Source organism: Hippoglossus hippoglossus, chromosome 24 (assembly GCF_009819705.1).
Source record: "Hippoglossus hippoglossus isolate fHipHip1 chromosome 24, fHipHip1.pri, whole genome shotgun sequence".
In the NCBI taxonomy this organism is placed as follows: Eukaryota; Metazoa; Chordata; class Actinopteri; order Pleuronectiformes; family Pleuronectidae; genus Hippoglossus; species Hippoglossus hippoglossus.
In genome coordinates, this window is record NC_047174.1 from 1,356,881 (window position 1) to 1,377,837 (window position 20,957).

At 44.7% G+C, this 20,957-nt stretch overlaps 1 protein-coding gene across 1 annotated transcript in view; it reads left to right on the top strand.

Moving 5' to 3' along the window:
- The first annotated feature begins 3,815 nt into the window (after positions 1–3,815).
- The window catches only part of myt1la (myelin transcription factor 1-like, a), a 54,250-nt gene continuing 37,108 nt past the window's right edge, over positions 3,816–20,957 (top strand). Inside the window, 5 exon segments of the mRNA XM_034579799.1 lie at positions 3,816–3,968; positions 15,571–15,675; positions 16,071–16,125; positions 16,376–16,409; positions 19,840–19,902. Coding sequence (XP_034435690.1) covers positions 16,071–16,125; positions 16,376–16,409; positions 19,840–19,902 — 152 coding nt within the window. The 5' untranslated portion in view covers positions 3,816–3,968; positions 15,571–15,675.

Genomic DNA, 20,957 nt, shown 5'->3' on the forward strand with positions numbered 1-20,957 from the left:
TGCAGCGCTGGCGGCCTGTGCATGCAGTCGGGGGAGCGCTCGGCGGCAGCCATCTTTACGTTCTTATCTCCCACCCATACGCCCCCCCGCAGGCCAGGCTCAGCCCTGCTGTAATTGACTTTCTCCCACTGAGCCCAGTGGAGGCTTCAGGCTGCAGAGCTGCACTGAAAAACCTATTACACACTGCTGCACACCTACACACTGCAGACCTATAGAGAGAGGGGAGAGGGAGTGTGTCTCTGAATTCATCCAGAGAAGTCGGCAGCATGTATCTGTTGGTTCAGATCCAAACAGGTAGGAACGAAGGAAATCTGATTAACCAGCTTAGATCAGCGTGAGGATGATGGAGCCGTGTGTGTGTCTGTGTGTGTCTGTGTGTGTAGGTGTGCGTCTGTGTGTGTCTGTGTGTGTGTGTGAATGTGTTCAGACAAATCCCTCCTGCAGAAGCTTGGAACTTGTAATCTATCACAGTAAATATCATGTCTGCCGTTATTGTGGGAGTGTGATCATGTGATCAGACGGTGAGGGCCGCCCTGGAGAGGAAGACAAGGTCACCTCCTGCTAGTTTAACACAAAAGATGGAACTATTAAATACCAATCAGTGAATGTTTCCATGAAACGCTTCTATGCGAATATGATCCTAAGTGGGGGCGAGACGAGACATAGTGACACAGCATTTTATTGGATTTGTCTTCACGTACCTTCACGGCTGCGACAGACTGAGGGGGCAGAGGTGATGTGAAATAACTGTCCCTGACCATGGCTCCAGGGGGCAGACATTTCCCTTCTCCCCCTCTGGGCTTTGAGCCTTCACGTTCCCACACACATTTATAATGTGCTCACAAACTACACATCCATCATCCTGCTGTCAATAGATTTACGGTATTTCAATTAAAATCTGTGTGGTGTTATGTGAGAACAATATAAACTACTATGATGTTTTTTATATTTGTTTTGCTCTCTGTGAGTCTTAAAACCAGACGGACTGAGCTACAAGACAAAAGGCTCAGGGACAACCTTTGTGTTGAACGATGGAAATAACCAGAACATCTGGATCTGATGGAACGTCTGGTTCCTTTGCTCTGATTAGTAATCAAGTCACGCTGACCTCACAGGTTTTAACCACACGAGTGGCTTTGACCAGGTGCATCTTTTTATGGCCACATTTGATCGTCTTCTAGCGGCGGCTTCCAGAACGTTTCATGTCACAGTCGTATCCACCTGGTTTCATGAGCAAGACAAATGAGTTCAGGGAACTTCAGTGTCACCAGGTCTGAATCCCACAGGACGCCTCTGGGCCGTGGCAGAGCAGGAGACCGGTGGAGACGATGGAGTCATGTCAACACGGAGCAGAACCTCAGAGGAAAGATCACGATGTGGAGTCAATGACACAAAGAACTGAGGCTGACGACCAAGAAACACACATGGTATGTATGTGAAAATGAATGACACACACACATGTATTTATGTGTGTATGTATATTAATTATTTGTCATAATAATCAGATATATCACTTTCGCCATGACAGGCAGGTTAAATAACTTAATAAGTTAAAATGAACAAAATATAAATATAACAGTCGTACATGTCACACTGAGATTCCATTGGTGCATCTATGCTTCATACGTTTTACTAGTGTTTCAGGTTTAAGGTTTTCAAAAGTCAGCAGCACAGACAGCTTGTGTGTATGCATATGTATGTTATGCATACACACATATACTTACATATTATATATAAGTATATATAAGTATATATATATATATATGGAGAGAGACCTGCGTGTTTCTTTTCTCAGTCTCAATATTTTATTAAAGGGAGAGTCTAACTAGGTCAGCCTGTTCAAACCAGGCTCGCTCCACCATTCTCTCTCTGTCTCTGTGTCCTCACTTCACTCCTGTCTGCTGTCAAAGCAGCGAAACGGAGCGAAGACGAGGAGACGGACAGAGGTGGAAGAGGAGAGAAATGGAGAGATGACTGAGTGAAAATAGAGAGAGGGATAGAGAGATGAATGAGAGGGATTGATTCGAAAGAAGAGGGAAAAGAGAGAGAGAGATGAGTGGAAGGGGCAGAGGATCGCAAAGAAGGACGAGGGAATGAAAAGATGAAGGAAAGGAAAGTAGAGAAGGGATGAGAGGGAGAGAGGCAGGAAAGGTGAGAAAGTGTAAAGGGATGGATGGTCGGATAAACCAAATGAAAAGAAGGACAATTTGAGAAACAGTGCGAAAGTTCGCGGGCAGGAAATCGAAATAATACTTTTCTTTAAATCTAATTTTTAATGGATAAAACCGTGCACAGGAAACTACACTGAATAACTAAATAATGACTAAATAAAACATGGATTTAAATCAAAAACTGAAGTTGCTCATTTTCAAATGTTTTCAGACTCTTCATTTATCCCTTTGACAAACCTCAACAGGCTCTACAGGCCCGGACGTCGTCACTTCATTCTTTCCTCTGCAGCTTCATCCTGGCTGTTGCTTCAGGTCCTTGTGGTGTCCGAGGGGGAGTTGCTGCCCCAAACTCCACCAGTAGGAGCCAGTTGTTCTCCAGATGTAGAGCTTTGAGCTTCAGAGTCCTTCACTGCTGTTTGACAAACTCCAAACAGGGTTTTCTCATAAGCCTTTGAGTCAAAGTGGCTTCCCTGGAACCAATCTACCAGAAAGGCCTGCTGGATGGAGGCTGTTGAGATGTTCGTCCTCGCAGCAGGTTCTCAGGACCTGGTCACCTCCCTGACCCAGGACCCTCTGACTTACTTTGGCCTTGTAGGTATTTCCCAAAGGTTTAAAGTTGTGTTGGACTCTGTGCTGTTGCCCTTTCAGTGACGTTCCCAGTCAGTGACGTTCCCAGTCAGTGACGTTCCCAGTCAGTGACGTGCAGTGAATCATCCAACGTCGTCCCCCCAAGTTCCTTCAAGCTCCAGGTTCAGTTCATTAAATCCTGCTACTGAGGAGCTGAGACGACAGAACGAGGGCCGTGCAGGCGGAGGATAAACACCAGCCGGAGGCCTTTTTCTCAACCTGGCAACCCTGATATTATTCCAATTAATGACTCGTTACTAATAAAGCATCAGAAAATGATTCAACACTAATAATCTGCGACTAATCATGAAGTTAACATGTACGCGTCAAACTCACACAAATGTGAACAAAGGGAATTACACACTGAACCATGTCAACGCCTATAGAGACTTTCTATATATGTGTGTGTGTGTGTGTGTGTGTGTGTGTGTGTGTGTGTGTGTGTGTGTGTGTGTGTGTGTGTGTGTGTGTGTGTGTCTGTGTGTGTGTGTGTGTGTGGGGGGTGGAAAATCCAAACAACACCCAGGGACTGACTGCAGGGCTCACACACACACACACACACCACACACACACACACACACACACACACACACCACACACACACACTACACGCTTGGAATGCATTGCCACCCTTGGAGCCTGCATGTGCGCGCCCCCGCCGCCTCTCCATCGGTCTGTGCGCGTCACCGGGTTTGCGTGCGCGCTCCCGGGGAATAAAGGAAAAGAGGAGAATGAAGAGGGGACAGGAGAGAGAGAGAGAGAGAGAGAGAGGGAGAGAGAGAGGAGAGAGAGAGAGAGGTAAACCCGTCTTCTTCTTCTTCTACTGCTGCAGTGTCTGATTCTCCCTCCACCACCTTCATCATCACCACCATCATCATCCTCCCTCCCTCCAACCCGTCTGTCTGGGCCCCCTCCTCCTCCTCCTCCTCCCCCTCCATCCCTCTCTCCACCACTGAAGGCATGGCCACATATTACGGCGACAAAAGAGAGAGAGAGAGGAGAGAGGCAGAGGGTAGAGAGACCTTGACGGAGACAGAGAGAGCGAGAGAGAGAGAGAGAGAAGAGAGAGAGAGGGAAGGAAGGAAGGCGGCTGCAGACTTTCCATCCAGAGAGGAAGAGGGAGAGGAGGAAGAGACGGAGGTAGAGGAGTCTCCATCTTCGCCATTCCCAGTATGTTTCTCTCTCTTTATTCTCACATTATTATAGTGACGCGCCTCACGCGCTCTCTGCGCCTCTCTCGCGCGCACCGTGTTCTCCTCCGTCATGTTCTCCTCTTGTGTTCCTCCTGTGTTCCTCCGGTGTGTCATTCATGCTTCTGCTGCTTCTCCCTGACTCTGTTTCCATCTCCGCGGCTCTCATCCCTCTGTTGTGCGCCAGTCACGCGCCTGCTCTCTGAAGATTTGTGTGTTTGTGTATTTGCCATATTCACATATTGCCAGTCCGTATGGTAATAACCCCGCAGTGAGCGTGTTGTGACCTCACGGCACCTTTAGATCTGTGATATGTCTCTACTGTTCCTTCAGGGTGACGTGAACCTGTCTTGTTCTGAATGTGCAGGCGGTGGTGTGTTGGGATGGGACCAGTGTGTGTGATATGTAATAATCCTGCAGGCTGTCAGTGATCCTGTATTATTGCTCTAATGCCTCCACAGTGAGCTGGAGTGTGTCTGTTCTGCTAATTAGTGTGTCTGCAGTGACCTTATGGCACCTTCTTTAGTGAGTGTACCCCCTCCGTGTTCCCCGGGACCTTCCTGCAGCTTCTTACTGTTAAAATACACCAATGTAATGTTTCCCTAATGTTAAATTCATTAGTTCAGGAGCTTGTGTGAGCCACTGAAGTAACAGTGTTTCTATCGGAGGGAAACCATCAGTGAAGTGACAATATTGAATGATCAGGAAATTGAATTATGAGGTGAACTTTAATGCTTCTCTAGCGCAGTGGTTCCCAAATGAGTCCGTGAGATTCATAAAGGTAGAATGATCATGATATATGTTGTATATTCTGTGCTGACATGGTGAAAATATTCTCAGTCCGTGTCTGATATCGTTCTATTTCTCTTTATTGAGAATTGAGAACCTCTGCTCCAGTGAGTGAAAAGACTCTCGTGTACTTTTAGCGTCTGAAAGTCTGGAACTGAATTTTCCAACATCTCAAAGTAAGATTTATCAGGATTTTACTTAAAAATCTAAATGTTAGGACATATATTAAATATTCACCTTGGAATTATCATGTGTTTGTGATGTTTTCCAAAAGAAAAGTTCAATTAACTAAATCCACAATCTGTTAATCAACAAATAGTTCTTCTTTAAACATGAACAATTCATTGTATATATCTGTGGACCGGAGGCTTCAGGTAATCACTCTGTGCAAGTGACTCACTGAGTCTGATTGGCTCCAGAGCAGCTGTAATGTTATAAGCTTCTTGTACGTGCTCGTCTTCAGCGTCAAACCACTTGTGGTTGTTTGGTCGTGTTCCAAGGTGTCGATCCTCTGGACTCGGTGTTTCTTCTCATGAAGAATATTTGGGGGATGTCCCTGAAAACGAAGCCTGAGGCTGCAGCGCTGAGAGCGATCCCTCCAGACTGCAGACGATGTCTTGACTTGATAAATATTCAGTTAAAGCAAAGAAATGTAGAAGTCGACGTCGGCTCAGCGAAGTCGTGCCCTCCACAGGAGGAACAGATTAAAGGAAGTGGGTGACACAGAAATTTAACTACAAACTTTAAACTACGGACAAAAATTCTTCTTAGTTTCTTCGTCCCAAAAAAACAGCATCTGTTATTATGCATCACATTACGTACTTTTTATTTTCCTATTTATCTTAATTGTTTCTGCAGCTGCTTCTGTAGAGATGATTTTCTTCACAGTGAGAGAATTAGAAGAATGATAAATAATGAAAATGAGCACAGACATTTGAATAAACAAACAAGACGTAAATAAAGCTTACAAGGCCCAAAAGTTTGAAACCAGATCTACATTCTTCAGATCCTGATTTTTATTTGGATCTGCACCGAATCATAAAGATCGTTTCCCTAAACGATGCCATGTCTTCAAGATCCATGAATTATTCTCTGAGAAAGTCACAATGTTAAAGAAAGTTGGTAAAAAAGATCGTCTCAGAAGGGAGAAGTTCCCCGAGGCTCCTGTCTCTGTATTTTACAGTCAGACGTGAAGAAATCCTGTCGTTTGCATCTGAAATTTATCATTTTAATAAGACTCCACAGTTCCCTCGATGTTGAGTCCTCTATTGTGTGATCAAATAATCCCTAATCGTTCTGCTGCTGTTAACTACTTTATAAACCACGCTGCCGTTTCCTGAGCGGAGCTGCAGAGCCACACAGAGCGTCCTCGTCTCTGCAGCCTCACACCAGCTGAGTGACAGAGGAAACTCACCCGGTAAACACCTGAGGAACTTGGTGCAAGGATGTGGATGAGTCACAGAAGAAACCAATAAAACTTCACTTTCTCTCACTGTTTTAACTGATTTCTCCGAGAATAATTCATGGATCTCGATGAGAAAACTCCGGCACGTTCAGGGGACCTATATCTACGAGTGTGTACAAATTGGTGCAGATCCAAATAGATCTTGTGGATTTACGAGGTTTCATAAAGGTTTGAGATGAGTGACATCGTAGTTGGTACAGAATCAACTTCACTAAACTGGAGTCATTGAGCTTCATGTGGGAAAAGAGTCAAAGAGACTGAATTCAGATCAGCAGCGAGACCTAGTCTGAACTACCTGTCTGTCTGTCTGTGTCCGTGTCCGTGTCCGTGTCTGTGTCTGTGTCTGTGTCTGTGTCTGTGTCCCTCCGACTGTCTGTGTCAATCCGTCTGTTCATCCCTCCGTCAGTCTGTCTGTCTGTGGTTTATTAGATCTGAATTGATGCCGCGACACCATCAATCTGATTATCTCTGTCTGATCAATGGAATTCAGCAGCACACACACACACACACACACACACACACACACACACACACACACACACACACACACACACACACACAATTTAACAACATGCACACACATCTTTAGTGATTCATCTTGAGTAGATTTTATTCTTCATGAAGTTTTGTGTGTGTGTGTGTGTGTGTGTGTGTCTGTGTGTGTGTCTGAATCATAGATCTGTGATAAATGACAAACTTCTCACATTTGCTCGTCGGCTGTGACCGTTGACCTTTGACCTCCTCTCACAACCGGTCCACGTTAATGTTGAGCGTTTGGGAAATGATGATGTCACAGTTTACTTCACTGTCACTTTGTGTCATGAGCAGAAACAACAACAACAACAACAGCTGTTTACCTGTTTCTCTACGTTCAGCACTATTTGGTCTAATAAGTTAAATTGAACATCACTGCTCCACGTTGTCAACCTTCACAGACGTCTGCCTCGAATAACATCACCTTACAGCGTTCTTCTCTGGTGTTTGACGGATCTTTGATGGGGACTGTATCGCCACCTACTGGCCCGGCATACTCGTTCGTAGTCGTTTTTGTGTAAAGTGAAGGTCGTGTGGACGCAGATTTCTTTTCTAAAACGGAGGGTAAGATGTCTGCAGCAGTGTAGACGAGACCAGTCAGTATCTTGTTAAACCTCTTATCTCAGAGCTGTTTCTGTTCATAGTGAGAAGTGAGAAAGTAACGACACAATCACACACGCACACACACACACACACACTCTAATTCAGAGCGCAGTAACGATTGTTGATCTCTGATGCCACTGACGAGCTGCCTCGGCTGCTTGTTACAGATCATTAAAGCTTCACACCCTGACCACATCCAACCCCCCCGACCTGTCAATCACTCACACCCCCGCCCGCCTGCTCTGCAGCGAGCAGAGGTGAATGATGGGAGGTCGAGAGCAAATCCACAATTACGCTGTGAGAAATGTCCGTTCGGTTGAAACTGTAATCTGGTGTTAACGCAGATACAAGATCACGTATTTGCTGAAGAAACGAGGTGTAACGTCATGACAGCTGAGACTGATTTGCGATTGGTCGAGTGCACGTGTCGGCGTGACTTTGATCCTGCGGCTCCGCACCACGATCTCTGCTGCTCGGGCTCCAGATGATTTCTAAAGCACAAGGTGCCGGCGTCTGTATGTCAGATAGTTTAGCTTCATTTTTAAAGTGAAGCTGCGGAATTCTGGAAACGGTCACGCAGACGCCCGCGTTCTCTTCCTGATTGGTTCTCATCAGTCACATGACTCGACCACCAGCGGTGAATACAAAGCTAACACTTCCTGTCAGTAACAGTTCCACCTCGTCGTCGCTCAGAGAAAAGAAATCCCTGCTCGTACTTTTCACCATCACTGTTCCTCCTTCAGAGGAGTTTCTGTTACTAAGCAACTAATTGCAGAGGAGACGATCTACTTCCTGTTTCCATCACGTGACCTGTGTACGTGAACGGTCATGTGACGTGTGTTTCCAGGTGTGTTTGTGTGGGCGGAGATTATTGTTGATATGGAGCTAAAACGACGTGTTTGTTTAAACTTGTTATGAACTCTGTTGAACTCTTTGAACCTGGTTCTGGTCTTTTAGGACGTTTCCTCTGAGTCTGAAGCTTCCTGTTTGTTCCTGTTTCCTTTGATCTGTTAGTTCTGGTTTCACGTTGTAATTTAGGGACTAAAGAATTTAGTCTGACACACGTACGTCCTGTCGTCATCACCTACGTGGGCGGCGTCTACCTGCACTTGACTCTGATTGGTTTGTAGACAGCGTCTGACGTGGGCGTATTGTCAGGTGGGGGGGGGGGGATGGGGGGTGGGGGTGGGTTCGTTTGAATGGAGGAAATGAATGAAGAGCTTCATCTGGTTGCCATGGTAACATCATAATGGTATTACTAGCAGCATCAGCTCCTTCAGGCGCAGTACACCACAGTACTCTACAGTACTCCACAGTGGTACAGTACTACAGTACTACAGTACTCCAGAGTACTCCACAGTACTACAATACCCCAGAGTACTACAGCACGCCACACTAGTTCAAATGCACCAAATTACACATTATATCGTGAAGACTGCAGCTTCTTCTTCTTCTTCTTCTTCTTCTTCTTCCTCTTCTTCTTCTTCTTCTTCTTCTTCTTCTTCTTCCTCTTCCTCTTCTTCTCTTCTTCTTCTATTGTTTAATTCTCTACTTCCTGTAATTGGTCCAAAAGTCCAAACTATCCAACAAAGTGTTTTCACTGCAAACCAACAGAACCAGGTTCAGTTTGATCCAGACCCAGAACTCCTCTTCTGCTCTGAGGAGCCGTTCACACCTGATGTTCAGCTTCACACTGAACTGAAGAGTCTGAAGCTCTGAACCAAGGTGACTCAGGCAAACTGAGAGAAATGCCTGCAGACACGACTCAGGGCTGAGAAAGGTCAATGTGAATATTTTTACATTTAATATTCTCTTAAATGTCTGAGATAGTGCATTAACATTCATTTGCATTGCATCTGTCAATACTCCCAGTTAATACCAGCAGCTGAACGTTCCTGCAGAGACGTCACATGCACGTCTGTTCACAAACTGCTGCATGAGGAGCAGATGTGTAAAAATACATCCACACTTCCATCAACACGTAATTATCAAACAATCAAACTGTCACCGGAGGAAAATCAGGTCATTGACACGCGTGTAAAGATTCAGAGGCGTCAGGTGACAGATGACATGTTTATATCATCGTGATAAAACTGTTGTGATGACTCACAGACTCCAGCCGTCCCTCACTGACTCTGGCTCCTCTTTAAGTTCTGAGTGACCTTCAACCAGGTGACTTCTCTGTGCTGCTGCTGTTACTCCATCAACCGTGACGGACGTTTCCACCTGCGCTTCAGACTGTGAGTGTTCGCAGGTACTCTCTTTAGACGAGCTCCTGTTATGAAGCTAATGTTGTCTGACAGAGGGAAGTCTGAGGGCCGAGGAGGACTTCATCTCCTCTGAAGTGCTGACGTGACACCACCGACCCGGTCGACGAGTGTCGGGGGGCAGAGGTGTGTTCGTGTGCAGGTGTGTGTGAATCTGCAGTGTGGCTGCTTCATGTTCTCTTATTTACAGGGTTTAAAGGGTGAACCTGAAGTGTGCACTCGTGACCTGCAGGAGAATCTGACATCACAAGAGTCACTTCCTTCTGCAGGTTGAAAACTTCAAGACGAAAAACAGTAAATCACAAAGTTATTTACATTTTTTGGCCAAAAAACAAAATTAAATTCTTGATTAGTTTTTTTATTTGAATTTCTTTTCTCCATTTTTCCAGATTCGCTTGGCAATTAAAATATGTGCTTTAAAAGCAAACTAACAGAAAATGAATTTGTGGAGTTGGTTATAAAAGACGAGACCAAAAATATTAAAGAGCTAAAAAACTTCCTGGAACATTTCCCGAGTTCTTTCATGTCCCATCCTTCCAACTTTCATGCAAATCCGTGTTGTACTTTTTGAACCTGCTGTCGAACAACCAGCTCCCGTTGGCTTCCATTATAACTGACTGTGCTTGTGTGTGACTCCCGTTGACTCCCACTGTAACTCCATCGATCCGCTTTGTTGCATCTTCGCTGTTCACACGTCTGAATTTTTGTGGCGCTCGTACCTGCAGGTCAGTCAGCCGCTGCTGCTCAGGCTCTCCCCGTGTTCGGTCAGGGGTTAATTGATGAGGCTAATCACCCGATCAGTCCAGTCTCCATGGAAACCAGGAGTGGGGCTGTTGTACGGGAGGGAGGGAGGGAGGGGGGGAGGGAGGGAGGGAGGGAGCTGCTGCTGCAGAACAGTGTGTGCTCCAGTGTGTCAGAGTCAAATTAAAGGTCCATGAATAAGTCTTAAGAAGAGTATTATTATTATTTTGCTTATTATACAAGGTGTAATGGGTTTTTGGTGTATTATTTATATTATTTGTTATTTAGTGTTTATGTGTGATCATATTAATTTGGCAGGAAGTACAGTAGGTCACATGGAATACAGACGGGGGGGGGGGGTATAGTTTATATGAGCACCACATTACCGGGGGAGAGGGAGAGTGGGGGGGGGATCCTGTGATTGTTCTAATCTATGAGTTTGTGCACGTTCCAATAAGTCGATCGTCTTTCTTTCTTTAATAAAAGTCTCAATGCATTTCAGTGATCTTTTGATTTGTGCGTCATTCAAACTGTTCAGACGTCAGCGACTCGTTTGTTTCTGGAAGTCGCTCCAGTTCATTCTGTCTTTCTCAGTGTGCAGTTTAAATTTGTTTGCACGTACGGATATTATCAGGGGTGGAAGAATTAACAATATTCAAATTCAATGAATATTCAAATGTATTCATTGGATACTAAGAAAATGTTGCACTAGTACATGTGAAAATATATTGTATAATATTGTGCAGACACATGGTTAAATGGTTTATACCTATATATATATTGGTATATTATTTGATTTATTATTAATGCATTTCAATGTAATTTGTCTATATGACATGTGAGGTATATGTTGAGCTCATTCTATCTATACGTGTGTCAGGCTGTTGAATCAGTTAATTGTACTTTATAGTTTTAGTTGTACCTCATATACACCAAAATTATTAAGTATACGCAGGTTGCTAAAAAAAGCTATAAAAGGCGATTGACTGCTTTTGCACTGGAGGAGTTTTTTTTCCTTCCTGTGGTGAGTCGACCGAACGCACCAGAAACTGAGAAGCTCTGTCACTTCGCTGTCGTCCAGGGGCGGAGCGAGAATCTTTCTAAATTAGGAGCCAGAATCTACAACTCCTGGTTCAGTGTCGGCTCGAAACCAAGCTACACATCATCGACTACACTGTGACAACAGTTCATTGTTCAACCACAAAAAAATCACAAACTCCGGAGCCATGAGACGTGTGTTGCTTATGTTGAGCTTCATGTGTCCATAATAACACAAATGTGGTGTTGACATACAGACAGACACTGTGTGTGTGTGTGTGTGTGTGTGTGTGTGTGTGTGTGTGTGTCAGTTGTGTTGTTTGGTTTGTGCGCTGCAGTGTCACATCACACCAGATGTTTCTGTTTGTTCGGTTTGATAAAAATCCTCTGCTGTAATAATACGCTGAGCTGCTGTCTGGCACTGCCGCAAACACACACTCACCTGGCTGCTGTCTGTGTGTGTCTGTGTGTGTACGTGTGTGTGTGTGTGTGTGTGTGTCTTGTTTGGGCTCACAAACATTTGCCTGTGAGTGTTGTGTTTATGTGTCCTCCTGTTGTTGGGTCGTTTTTTCGTTTTGTCTCCAGATGTGAAGTAAATCTTTTCACATTGTGTTTTTCTTAATTTGCCGTGAGTTACTGTGTCGACTCGTCTGTGTTGTTGTGTTGTTGGTTTAAAGACACAATCGCTGTGGCAGCTCCACACGTCTCTTTTTTTCAAAGCACCTCTGTGCAGATGTTGTGTGCTGGATGTTGCCACACGCTGTGAGAGCATCCGTCGGTTCAGCTAATGCCACGAAACCACTCGGCCTCTGTCGACTGTAGAAATGATTACTTCTGTCCGTCAGGAGGAGAAGAGAGGGACGAGGTCAGTGTGGACGGACGGGTTAACAAAATGTCTGAGCGTGATTAGCCTCTTGTTTCATTCCGACAGTCAGTTGGTTTCTTTTCAACTGGACCAGCAGTCGTTTCCTTTCGTTAACCGTGTGGTTATGATGGTAACCATGGTGATCAAGATGTGTCATGGACCAATTAAATATAATTTGCTGTGGAAACAACTTGTGTCGACGCACCGTGACGTCACCAGTGGTTTGTGAGCTGCTGTTTTGAGGCTAAGACATTTTGTCCAGCGACTTTTTTATTTTTAAACCAGAAGTAACCATATTTGGAGGAGCGGGGGGTGGAGCCTGACCGAGAGCTCCGGGACACGCCCACTTACATCTTCCACCTGCTCCCATTGGACGGTACTAGCTGCCAATCACACTGTGGTATCCCCCCCCCCAACACATCCGGTGCTTTATGGTCTGTTTGACTCTAAATGATCATAATTTACTAAATGAACATCAGCTGTTTTGAAGAAGACTTGAAACTAGAGACTGAGACATTTCCTCATAGACTTCTATAGAAACGACCAGTGAAGTCGCCCCCTGCTGGTCAGAGAGAGAACACAGGTTTCAGACACCTGGATTTACCTTTGGAACGCCCTCTGCTGGTGATTGGCTGCACTCGTTGCGAAACCCTTTGTTTTCTATGTGCAGAAGCGGAGCTGTGTATGAACACCAATGGACAATTAGCACGAATTAAGAAAAACAGAATTTGATCTGTACTGAGCCTTCGAGGCATTTTTAAGAACACGTAACCATAGCAACAGAACCACTGCTTCAGGCTCTGTTACCTGGCCGGTGAAACTTACCTGAACATGAGGGAACCTGACTTTAATACATGGAGGCGCATTCAAACACAGCCTCATGATAATATAATGATCAGTTAGAGAAGAACGAAGGTTTTTTTTATGTCATTTCTGTGAGGTGCCGTGCTGTCTTTGACCTACAGGGGGCGCAGCAGCCTCCTGCAGATCTGTTGAAATGGTAGAAATGACACAGGTACAGAGTGTACATTTCTGGAGCTCAGTGGGTGAACGTCTGCTGCTCTGTTAGTCTATGTGTGCAGTGAGTGTGAGTGTGTGTGTGTGTGTGTGTGCAGTGTGTGTGTGTGTGTGTGTGTGTGTGTGTGTGGTGTGTGCAGTGTGTGTGTGTGTGGCTCAGTATAGGAGAGCTCTGCATCATATTGTACCAGACAGACAAAGTGTCGGGCTGAATACTAAACAGCAGGAAGCTCTTCTTCACACAGCGCTAATCCAGCCATATAGGACACTGTGGTTTTTAAATGTTGCTTTAATGAGACAGATTGGATTTTTATTACCTTCAAATAAATCACAAAAATCTTCTGGAAAAAAAAGTTTTACCAGCACAGTCGTCGATTCCCTGATACATTCCTGAGCTCTGAGACCAAAGTTGAATCTTCTTTAAAGGAATGAATATTTTTTTAAGTTCTAATTTGAATGTACCTACTCTCAAATTTCTCATTTTTCAAATACAAATGTCCTCACATCCTCATAAACGTCTCCACTGTCCAAAAGAATGTCATTTAGCAAAATTTTCCAAAAATAAAGGTCTTATTTTCCAAAGATGTCTTAAATCTTCCCAAAATTCCTAATTTCCTGACTTTGGAAAATGTCCTCCAGTCCCTAAACTGTCCTCATTCGTCCTCACTGTACACGAGGTCCCGTCCTCACCGTGAGTGCCGATCCCAAATGTCCTCACACTCGAGGTCTAGAACTGAAAGTGGTCCTCACAGAGATGGAAACACAGCAGACACACACGCAGGCACGCAGAGGCAGAGCAAGGACACAGCCTATATGGAAACACACTTTCATGAACACACACACACATGTACACACTGCAGCACACACACACACACACATACATGTACACACTGCAGCACACACACACACATTCTCAGCCCACTCAGTCGTATAGTTTCTAGGGAGGCGGAGGCTTTTCTTTCTCGGCTGCGGGAGGGGGGGGGGGGCTGTTTGATGTAGGGTGCGTTGGAGCACGCTCGGTGGAGTGGCGGCCTCAGATGCACCCGGCCTCGGTAGGCTGTGGAAACATAATGGGAGTCGGCTGAGAGTTCAGGCGAGGCTGTCCAGAATTTACATTTATATTAACGCTGCAAACCCCCCGAGCTGCACTGCAGCCGAGCGGAGAGGAGCGCGGCGCCGCTGTGTTCACATCTTCATCATCAAACTGTTGTTTCACTGTTGTCCTACCGCCTTTCATGTTGCCGTCTGTGTGCGACGCTCACAGCCGGAGCCCGTGGAGTTCGGCTGTGATTGTTTCAGCTCAAAGGGAGAGTTGAGTGTTATTTACAGTTTGGAGAGAGTAAAAAAATGCTTTAGTTTAGTTTGCAAGTTGTGTTTGGGTAGATTTGCATCATATACAACATAAATCACATAAAAGAGTCTTGCAGTGATTCTAAATTCACTGCATCGCGGCCATCACATTTCATTTTCTATAAATATCAGGAGTTTCTGAAATCTCTGCCGTGGCTGGATTTCATTTCTTTGTTCCTAATATTGTTAATAATCCTCAACATCTCCTGGAGAAATTATCAATACTAAGTTTGTGTCCGATTTTTAGATACTACAATACCCACGATGACCTTCAGCTGCTGTTGCTATGGAGAAGAAACCAGACAGAGGAACGAATCAGAACCGAAGGAAACTCACAAGACTTCGTCACGACAGTTGGCATCGAAACTGAAGTGTGAACTCGAGTGACGCGGAATCTGAAACGGAGACGATTCAAACTGCTGAATATTGAACCAGCGTTTATTCAGCTCACTGATCGAAGGCCTCCAATGAGGAAGAGTAGTAGTAATAATACTAATAATACTACAAGAATAGTAACGGTACTTATGTTTCCAAAAGTAGAATTCTGCTAATTGATGATCCCTTTGTCAGTGCACTGTCACTCTCTATCCCTTTCAAAATAAAGCGATGCAGAGTTCATCTCCAGTGCAATAGAAAAGGTCTGTGAATGAACGTTTTCTTCCAGGAAGGATAAAGAATTTCTTTTACCCGTGTTGGTCTCATTAAGCTTCATTCTCAGGTCCTGTTGTGGGTCATTGAAATGTGTTTAACTGTGACACCTCTCTGGAGAGACACCTAATCGACAGAATTAAATAAATGTCACATTTGTAAATATCAGTTCTAAATGTGTTAATGCTTTTTTTTGTCGGGAGCCTCTTGAGTGTTTAAATGTCGTGAGGAAGAGGTTTGATTCCGACTCGTTTTGTTTGTGCAGATCATGACTTTGGAAGACGACGTCTGAAACTGTGTTTGGTTCAAAGACTCTTCGGCTTCGAGACCAGAACCAGATTGAGGTGGTTCCACACTGAGCTCCGACCAGGTACACTGTCACTGCAGCTGACCTCTGTTTGCATGAATCCCATTCGCTCACGTTCATTGGTTTCACATTAGCTACGTCTTTACTGTTTCAGTGCAGCTCTACCTGGTAAAAGGGAGTTTGCTAAGTCCTAGCTAAATGCTGTTAGCATTCATGATGACCTGTTTAAAGTGGTTGTTAAGTGGCAGCTGGTTGGTTTCCGTCGTTAGTCGTAATGTTGTTCAAAATGGTTGCTAGGTGCGAGCTAATCCGTTGCTAAGTAGTTGTTACATATTCAAAGCAGTTGCTAAGCGACAGCTAGTTTGTTGCCATGTAGTTGTCACATTGTTGCTAAGTGGTGTAAAGTTGACCCGGTTTTATGCTACGAAACAAAAAAACGGTTGATTTGTGTTTTCCAGATGGAGGCGAATGCTGCAGATAAACGCCATCGAACACGATCCAAAGGAGTTCGAGGTACGAGTACATTCTTAATTCCTGTTCAAGTAAACTAGCTTAACTCGTGCTAACTGTACGGTTAGTGTCTGTTGACAATAACTAATCAAACTAACAACTACAAATAACTGACATCCAGTCTATTTGTCCATGTGTGTAGAGTCCGAACCCTTTGCTCAGGTGAAGTAGGTTATGAATTAACTGTGAACGTAGAACACGTTTAGTTATTATCGGCTGAGGACGTTAATCTTTTTGTTGCGTCTGCCTGCAGCTGCTGTGGAGGCCGTGACACCGGAGTTATTCAGGTGGGTGAACCCCCGCTGACCCTCACTCATCACTCTACTCATCTACTGTTGGTGCACTTTGGATAGAAAATTATGCTGAGTCACTTTTCCTTAACGTGTCTCGTTAAGGAGTAAAGAGGCTTCGTATAATTTAGAATAGAAGACTCTACATCCATCAGGAGCTAAACTGCCTGTCCACACACTCTGGATAGAAAGACGTCTATTTAGAGACAAACAATCATTCACACCTACGGACAAGTTCAGATCCACCTCAGCTGCATGTGTTGGACTCTGGGAGGACAGCAGACACTGAGAGGCCCTGGTCCGCCATCGGTTTGAACCCAGAAACATCTCGCTGCTAACCACTGACCCACCGTGCCGCAGCCAGTAAACACACAGACAGTAGCTGTTACGACACATGACACCACTGCCTCAGAATAACATCTATGCAGATGATGTAATTATGTTTGCCTCCGTGGTCCATGAACTTTGAAACCACGGAAACGGTGAATTCCCTCGTTCGTTAGAGATTAACTGGTGGATCACCGCAGCATCTGCAACAACCGGGTTTCTGAGGGAATGAATTCAAAAAGTTGTGAGATACAGCAGTGGGTCGGCAGCGGGTCGTGTTAATGTGTGACCCTGTTGTGTTATACATGAGCAGATTGGATCAAGTTAGACACGTTTCTCATTTCATTGTGACGGTAACAGGACCGGAGACAGTGTGGATTATCACTGCTACCTGTGTGTGTGTGTGTGTGTGTGTCTGTGTGTGTGAAGGGGAACGTTTCTGCTTCACTTAATCTCATTTAGTGAAACTGACAAATATTGGTTGTGCAGCAGATTACGTTTGAACCCGGTTTGATCCAGGTCAGCACTTTACTGTAAACAACATGTCCCGTCTGCACCGAGCGAGCCCTGAGCGGCGGAGCAGGGACATCTCCCTGGATTTGGATGTGACGCCAGGAGCCGTGCACGCGGACGGAGAATCTTTGAAGTTACCGTTAATGACAGACATGACTCTGAGTGTAAATACTGTGAGACTCTCATTAAGTCACGAGAAATCTCTGAATATCTTCATCACTTTTATTTATTTCATCACAGTCACCGACTAATCCGACTAATCTTCAGGGATTAACATGTACAAATTAATTTGTGATTGTGGTGTGATGTGGCAGATTTGGGTTAAAAAAACCATGTGGCTGTGATATTAAACGTCTTCCATGAGTTCATTTGAATTGCTAAGTAAACACATCACATCAGTGGGAGTCAGAGCTGCAGCTGCTGCATCACAGCTCTGAATTTTAACTCTAACTGCAGGATGATGGTAAATGAATCTTCCTGCCAGCCAGGCTGACTAATGAGCACAACTAATGAGTCTCAAGCAATTTACTCCAGGATGAGTCCTAAAGTTTGTGTTGACACTTTGACCTTTTCGTCTCGCTGGATCGGGACAATCCCTGATCCACTTCCCATGTGTGCTGTTTACGTTTCTGACTGAGGGAGCGGCAGCAGCTTGATAACGCTGCAGGTCGACAGTCCCACGTTAACGGGATGTCTCGTTAAAACTCAACAGGGTAAAGGGAACCGAGAAGGTGGCGTCTAGAAGATGCTGATTAAAAAACAGAGTGCTCCTAAATAACAGAACATGCGTTGGTTGATATTCTGTGTTTTTGTTGCTGTCAGCAAATCCAAATGAAAAGATCAAACCCAGCAGCTTTAGTCGTCTCTAAATACTTTTGGATTTCTCTGCCCTGTCTGTGGCTCTCAGCTCCGAACCAGCGGGACATGAATCTTTCAAAATAACGGCTCAGAAATATTGTTTTAATGTTTTCCTCACGCATCCGTCAGCAGGAGGAGACGACACGTTGTTGGGGAACTTTTTAAACTTAAAGTTTCCTCCTATAGGCCGATAACCAGCATTTATAATATAAACTTTAAATCTGCTGAACTAAAATAAAACACAAGAAACAAATTCAATATTCAGATTCTTTGCAAACAAGCGAAAGTTTTTGTATTTAGTGTTGAGTGTTTAAGGCTCGACACAGCAGCGTGATGCATTGTGGGAATTGGATCATGATTGGACAGTGTGTGTGACATTGTACCGTGGGAGTTGAGAGGCACTCACACACACACACACACAAACACACACACACACACACACACACACACACACACACACACACACACACACACACACACACACACACACACACACACACACACACACACACACACGAGCTGGAATCAATAAGGCAACACAGATTGATGAGCTTCCTCACCTTGAACAAAACCTCTCCTGCTCTTCCTCCACCTCCATTTCTCTCCCGCTCCTCTTCCTCCGGTCCTCCCTCTTCTCTTCTTCAGCCTCTTTTCCACTCTATTTCCCCCCCCCACTTCTTCCTCTTCCATCTCATTTCCTCACGCTGCTTTTATATCTTCTCCTCCTCTTCCTCCTCCAACTCTTTGTAATTTACCTTCTCATCTTCCTCCTCCTGATTCTCCTTTCCCTGCTTCTCACTTTTGCACAATTTTCCTCACCATTATCCGTTCTTTCTTGATTCTCTTCCTCCTTTACATTCCTCCACTTTCTCATTTTCTTCCTCCTCCTTCCTCCTCCTTCCTACTCCTCCTCTTCGCTCTCCTCCCCCTCCTCCTCCTCCTCTCTGCACTCGTGATGGTAAACCTTCACCTCCGTCTTCGTGCGGCTCCATTTTTATCCTGCAGTGAGAGCGAGTATAAATCAGGTGCTGTTGGGTGGAGGGTGGGTGGAGCTCTGCAGCGGGGGGTCAGAGGTCGTGGGTGTGGAGTCCCTGAAGCCAAGCGGTGTGCGTTGGCTGGCGGTCTGCGTGTCTTCAGGTCAGAGCGGCCTGAAAGCTGCAGTAGCGTGACTCAGAGCTCTGGAGAGTTCTGCTGTCGACCGCAGCCACGATACGGAAAAAAAACATTCAGAGAGAAAGAAGCAGCTGAATGAGACTCTTCTCATCTAACCCCGGACTGAACCAAGCCCGGGTTAGGTCAATCCTGTTTCAATCTAATTCATATTTATTTATAATGTGGATTATTAGACCAGCTCCTGGGCCAGAGCCTCCATGTGAAGGGATTGTTAATATTTGTGGTTTAAAAAGGCTTAGGAGTCGGTTAAAAGACACAAAACAACAAAAAGAGACAAACAATTACCACAAAGTGATTTCAAAACGCAGACAAAATAACAAGAAACACATATAATGACCACAAAGAGGAAAAATGAACATAAATCGACATAGAAGAACCAGAAAAAAACACAAAACAAGGACAGACACAACTTAAAGGAGACACAAAGCAAACTAGAGACAGGAAATGAAGAAGAGACTGAAAGGACGCAGTGGCTTTCAGTCGTTTCAGTCTGGGGGACGTGGTTAGTTATTTATCATATGTCCCATGTTCTTACTTTTTGTTCTCCCGTCCTCAGCTGTCCCACCCCGGGCTGTGATGGCAGCGGACACGTCAGCGGCAAGTACGCCCGACACCGCAGGTACGAACTGCTCAAACACTGGTTGTTTAAACTTCTCATGTTTTCAGGAGGTGGGCGCGACAATTCAATTTATTCAAAACAATTCTAAAAGTCAGAAGAAAATAACTTTGTCTTTTGTTCCAAGAAGTGATTTAGTACGACGCAGAAAAAGGTGAAGCAGAAGCCTGAGGATGTTTTAGTTTGGACACTGTAAAATGAAATCTGACGTATTGTGTTAAAAAAGGATGCATCCAAAATTCTGAGGTATTAAGAAACTTGTGTTAATAGCTGAAGCACATTTCTTTTAAAGTGAAATTCTGTGAAAATGTGCTATTTTAAATTTCAGATTTTAGACATTCAGATCTTTGCATTTATTTCAACAACTTTTATTTTGAAAAACAAAAATAAGAGCCTTTAAAAGTGTGCGTTGGAACAATTCCCCAAAATGTTTTTCTTAGGGAACTTAAAAATGATCCCTGATATTTAATCCTCCAAACCCTGGATTCCGCTGCCTTGCTGAGTTTCTTACAGACTCTGACACAATATGTCTAATTTCAAATCTTTATAGGTTTAAAATTAATAAATTAACAATTTAAAATGTATTATATTTGATTATTTTTATGTCTTAAACAGCATTAGAGAAATACATTTCACAGTATGAATGAAATGAAAACTAAAACATGGAGAACATTGAAAGTAAATGTGATGTAAAACATATATTTCATGAAGGGGTTCAGTCTCACTCAACAGCTCAGAAACCGAAGTGCAGCGATAACAAACAAGGTCGCGTCGCGGTTTCAAACCTCCTCCATCGGCAGCTCGTTGCCTCCGGTCAGTAGCTCCGCCGCTCTGTCACAGGGCCGCAGATAGAAAAACCAATCAGGCCGAGCGCGGGGCTGTGAAGTCCCCGGGTCACTCTGACCGATGGCCGTCCGCTCCGCCGCCGTGCCGCCCTTCAGGCGGCAGGACGGATGGTTCCTGCCTCAGATCTCTGTCGCTTCAGGAGACGCTGAAACTGTGAATTACCAACAAACTTTGAGGGGGCCGCTGCACAATGTGACCCCACGATGAGTCAC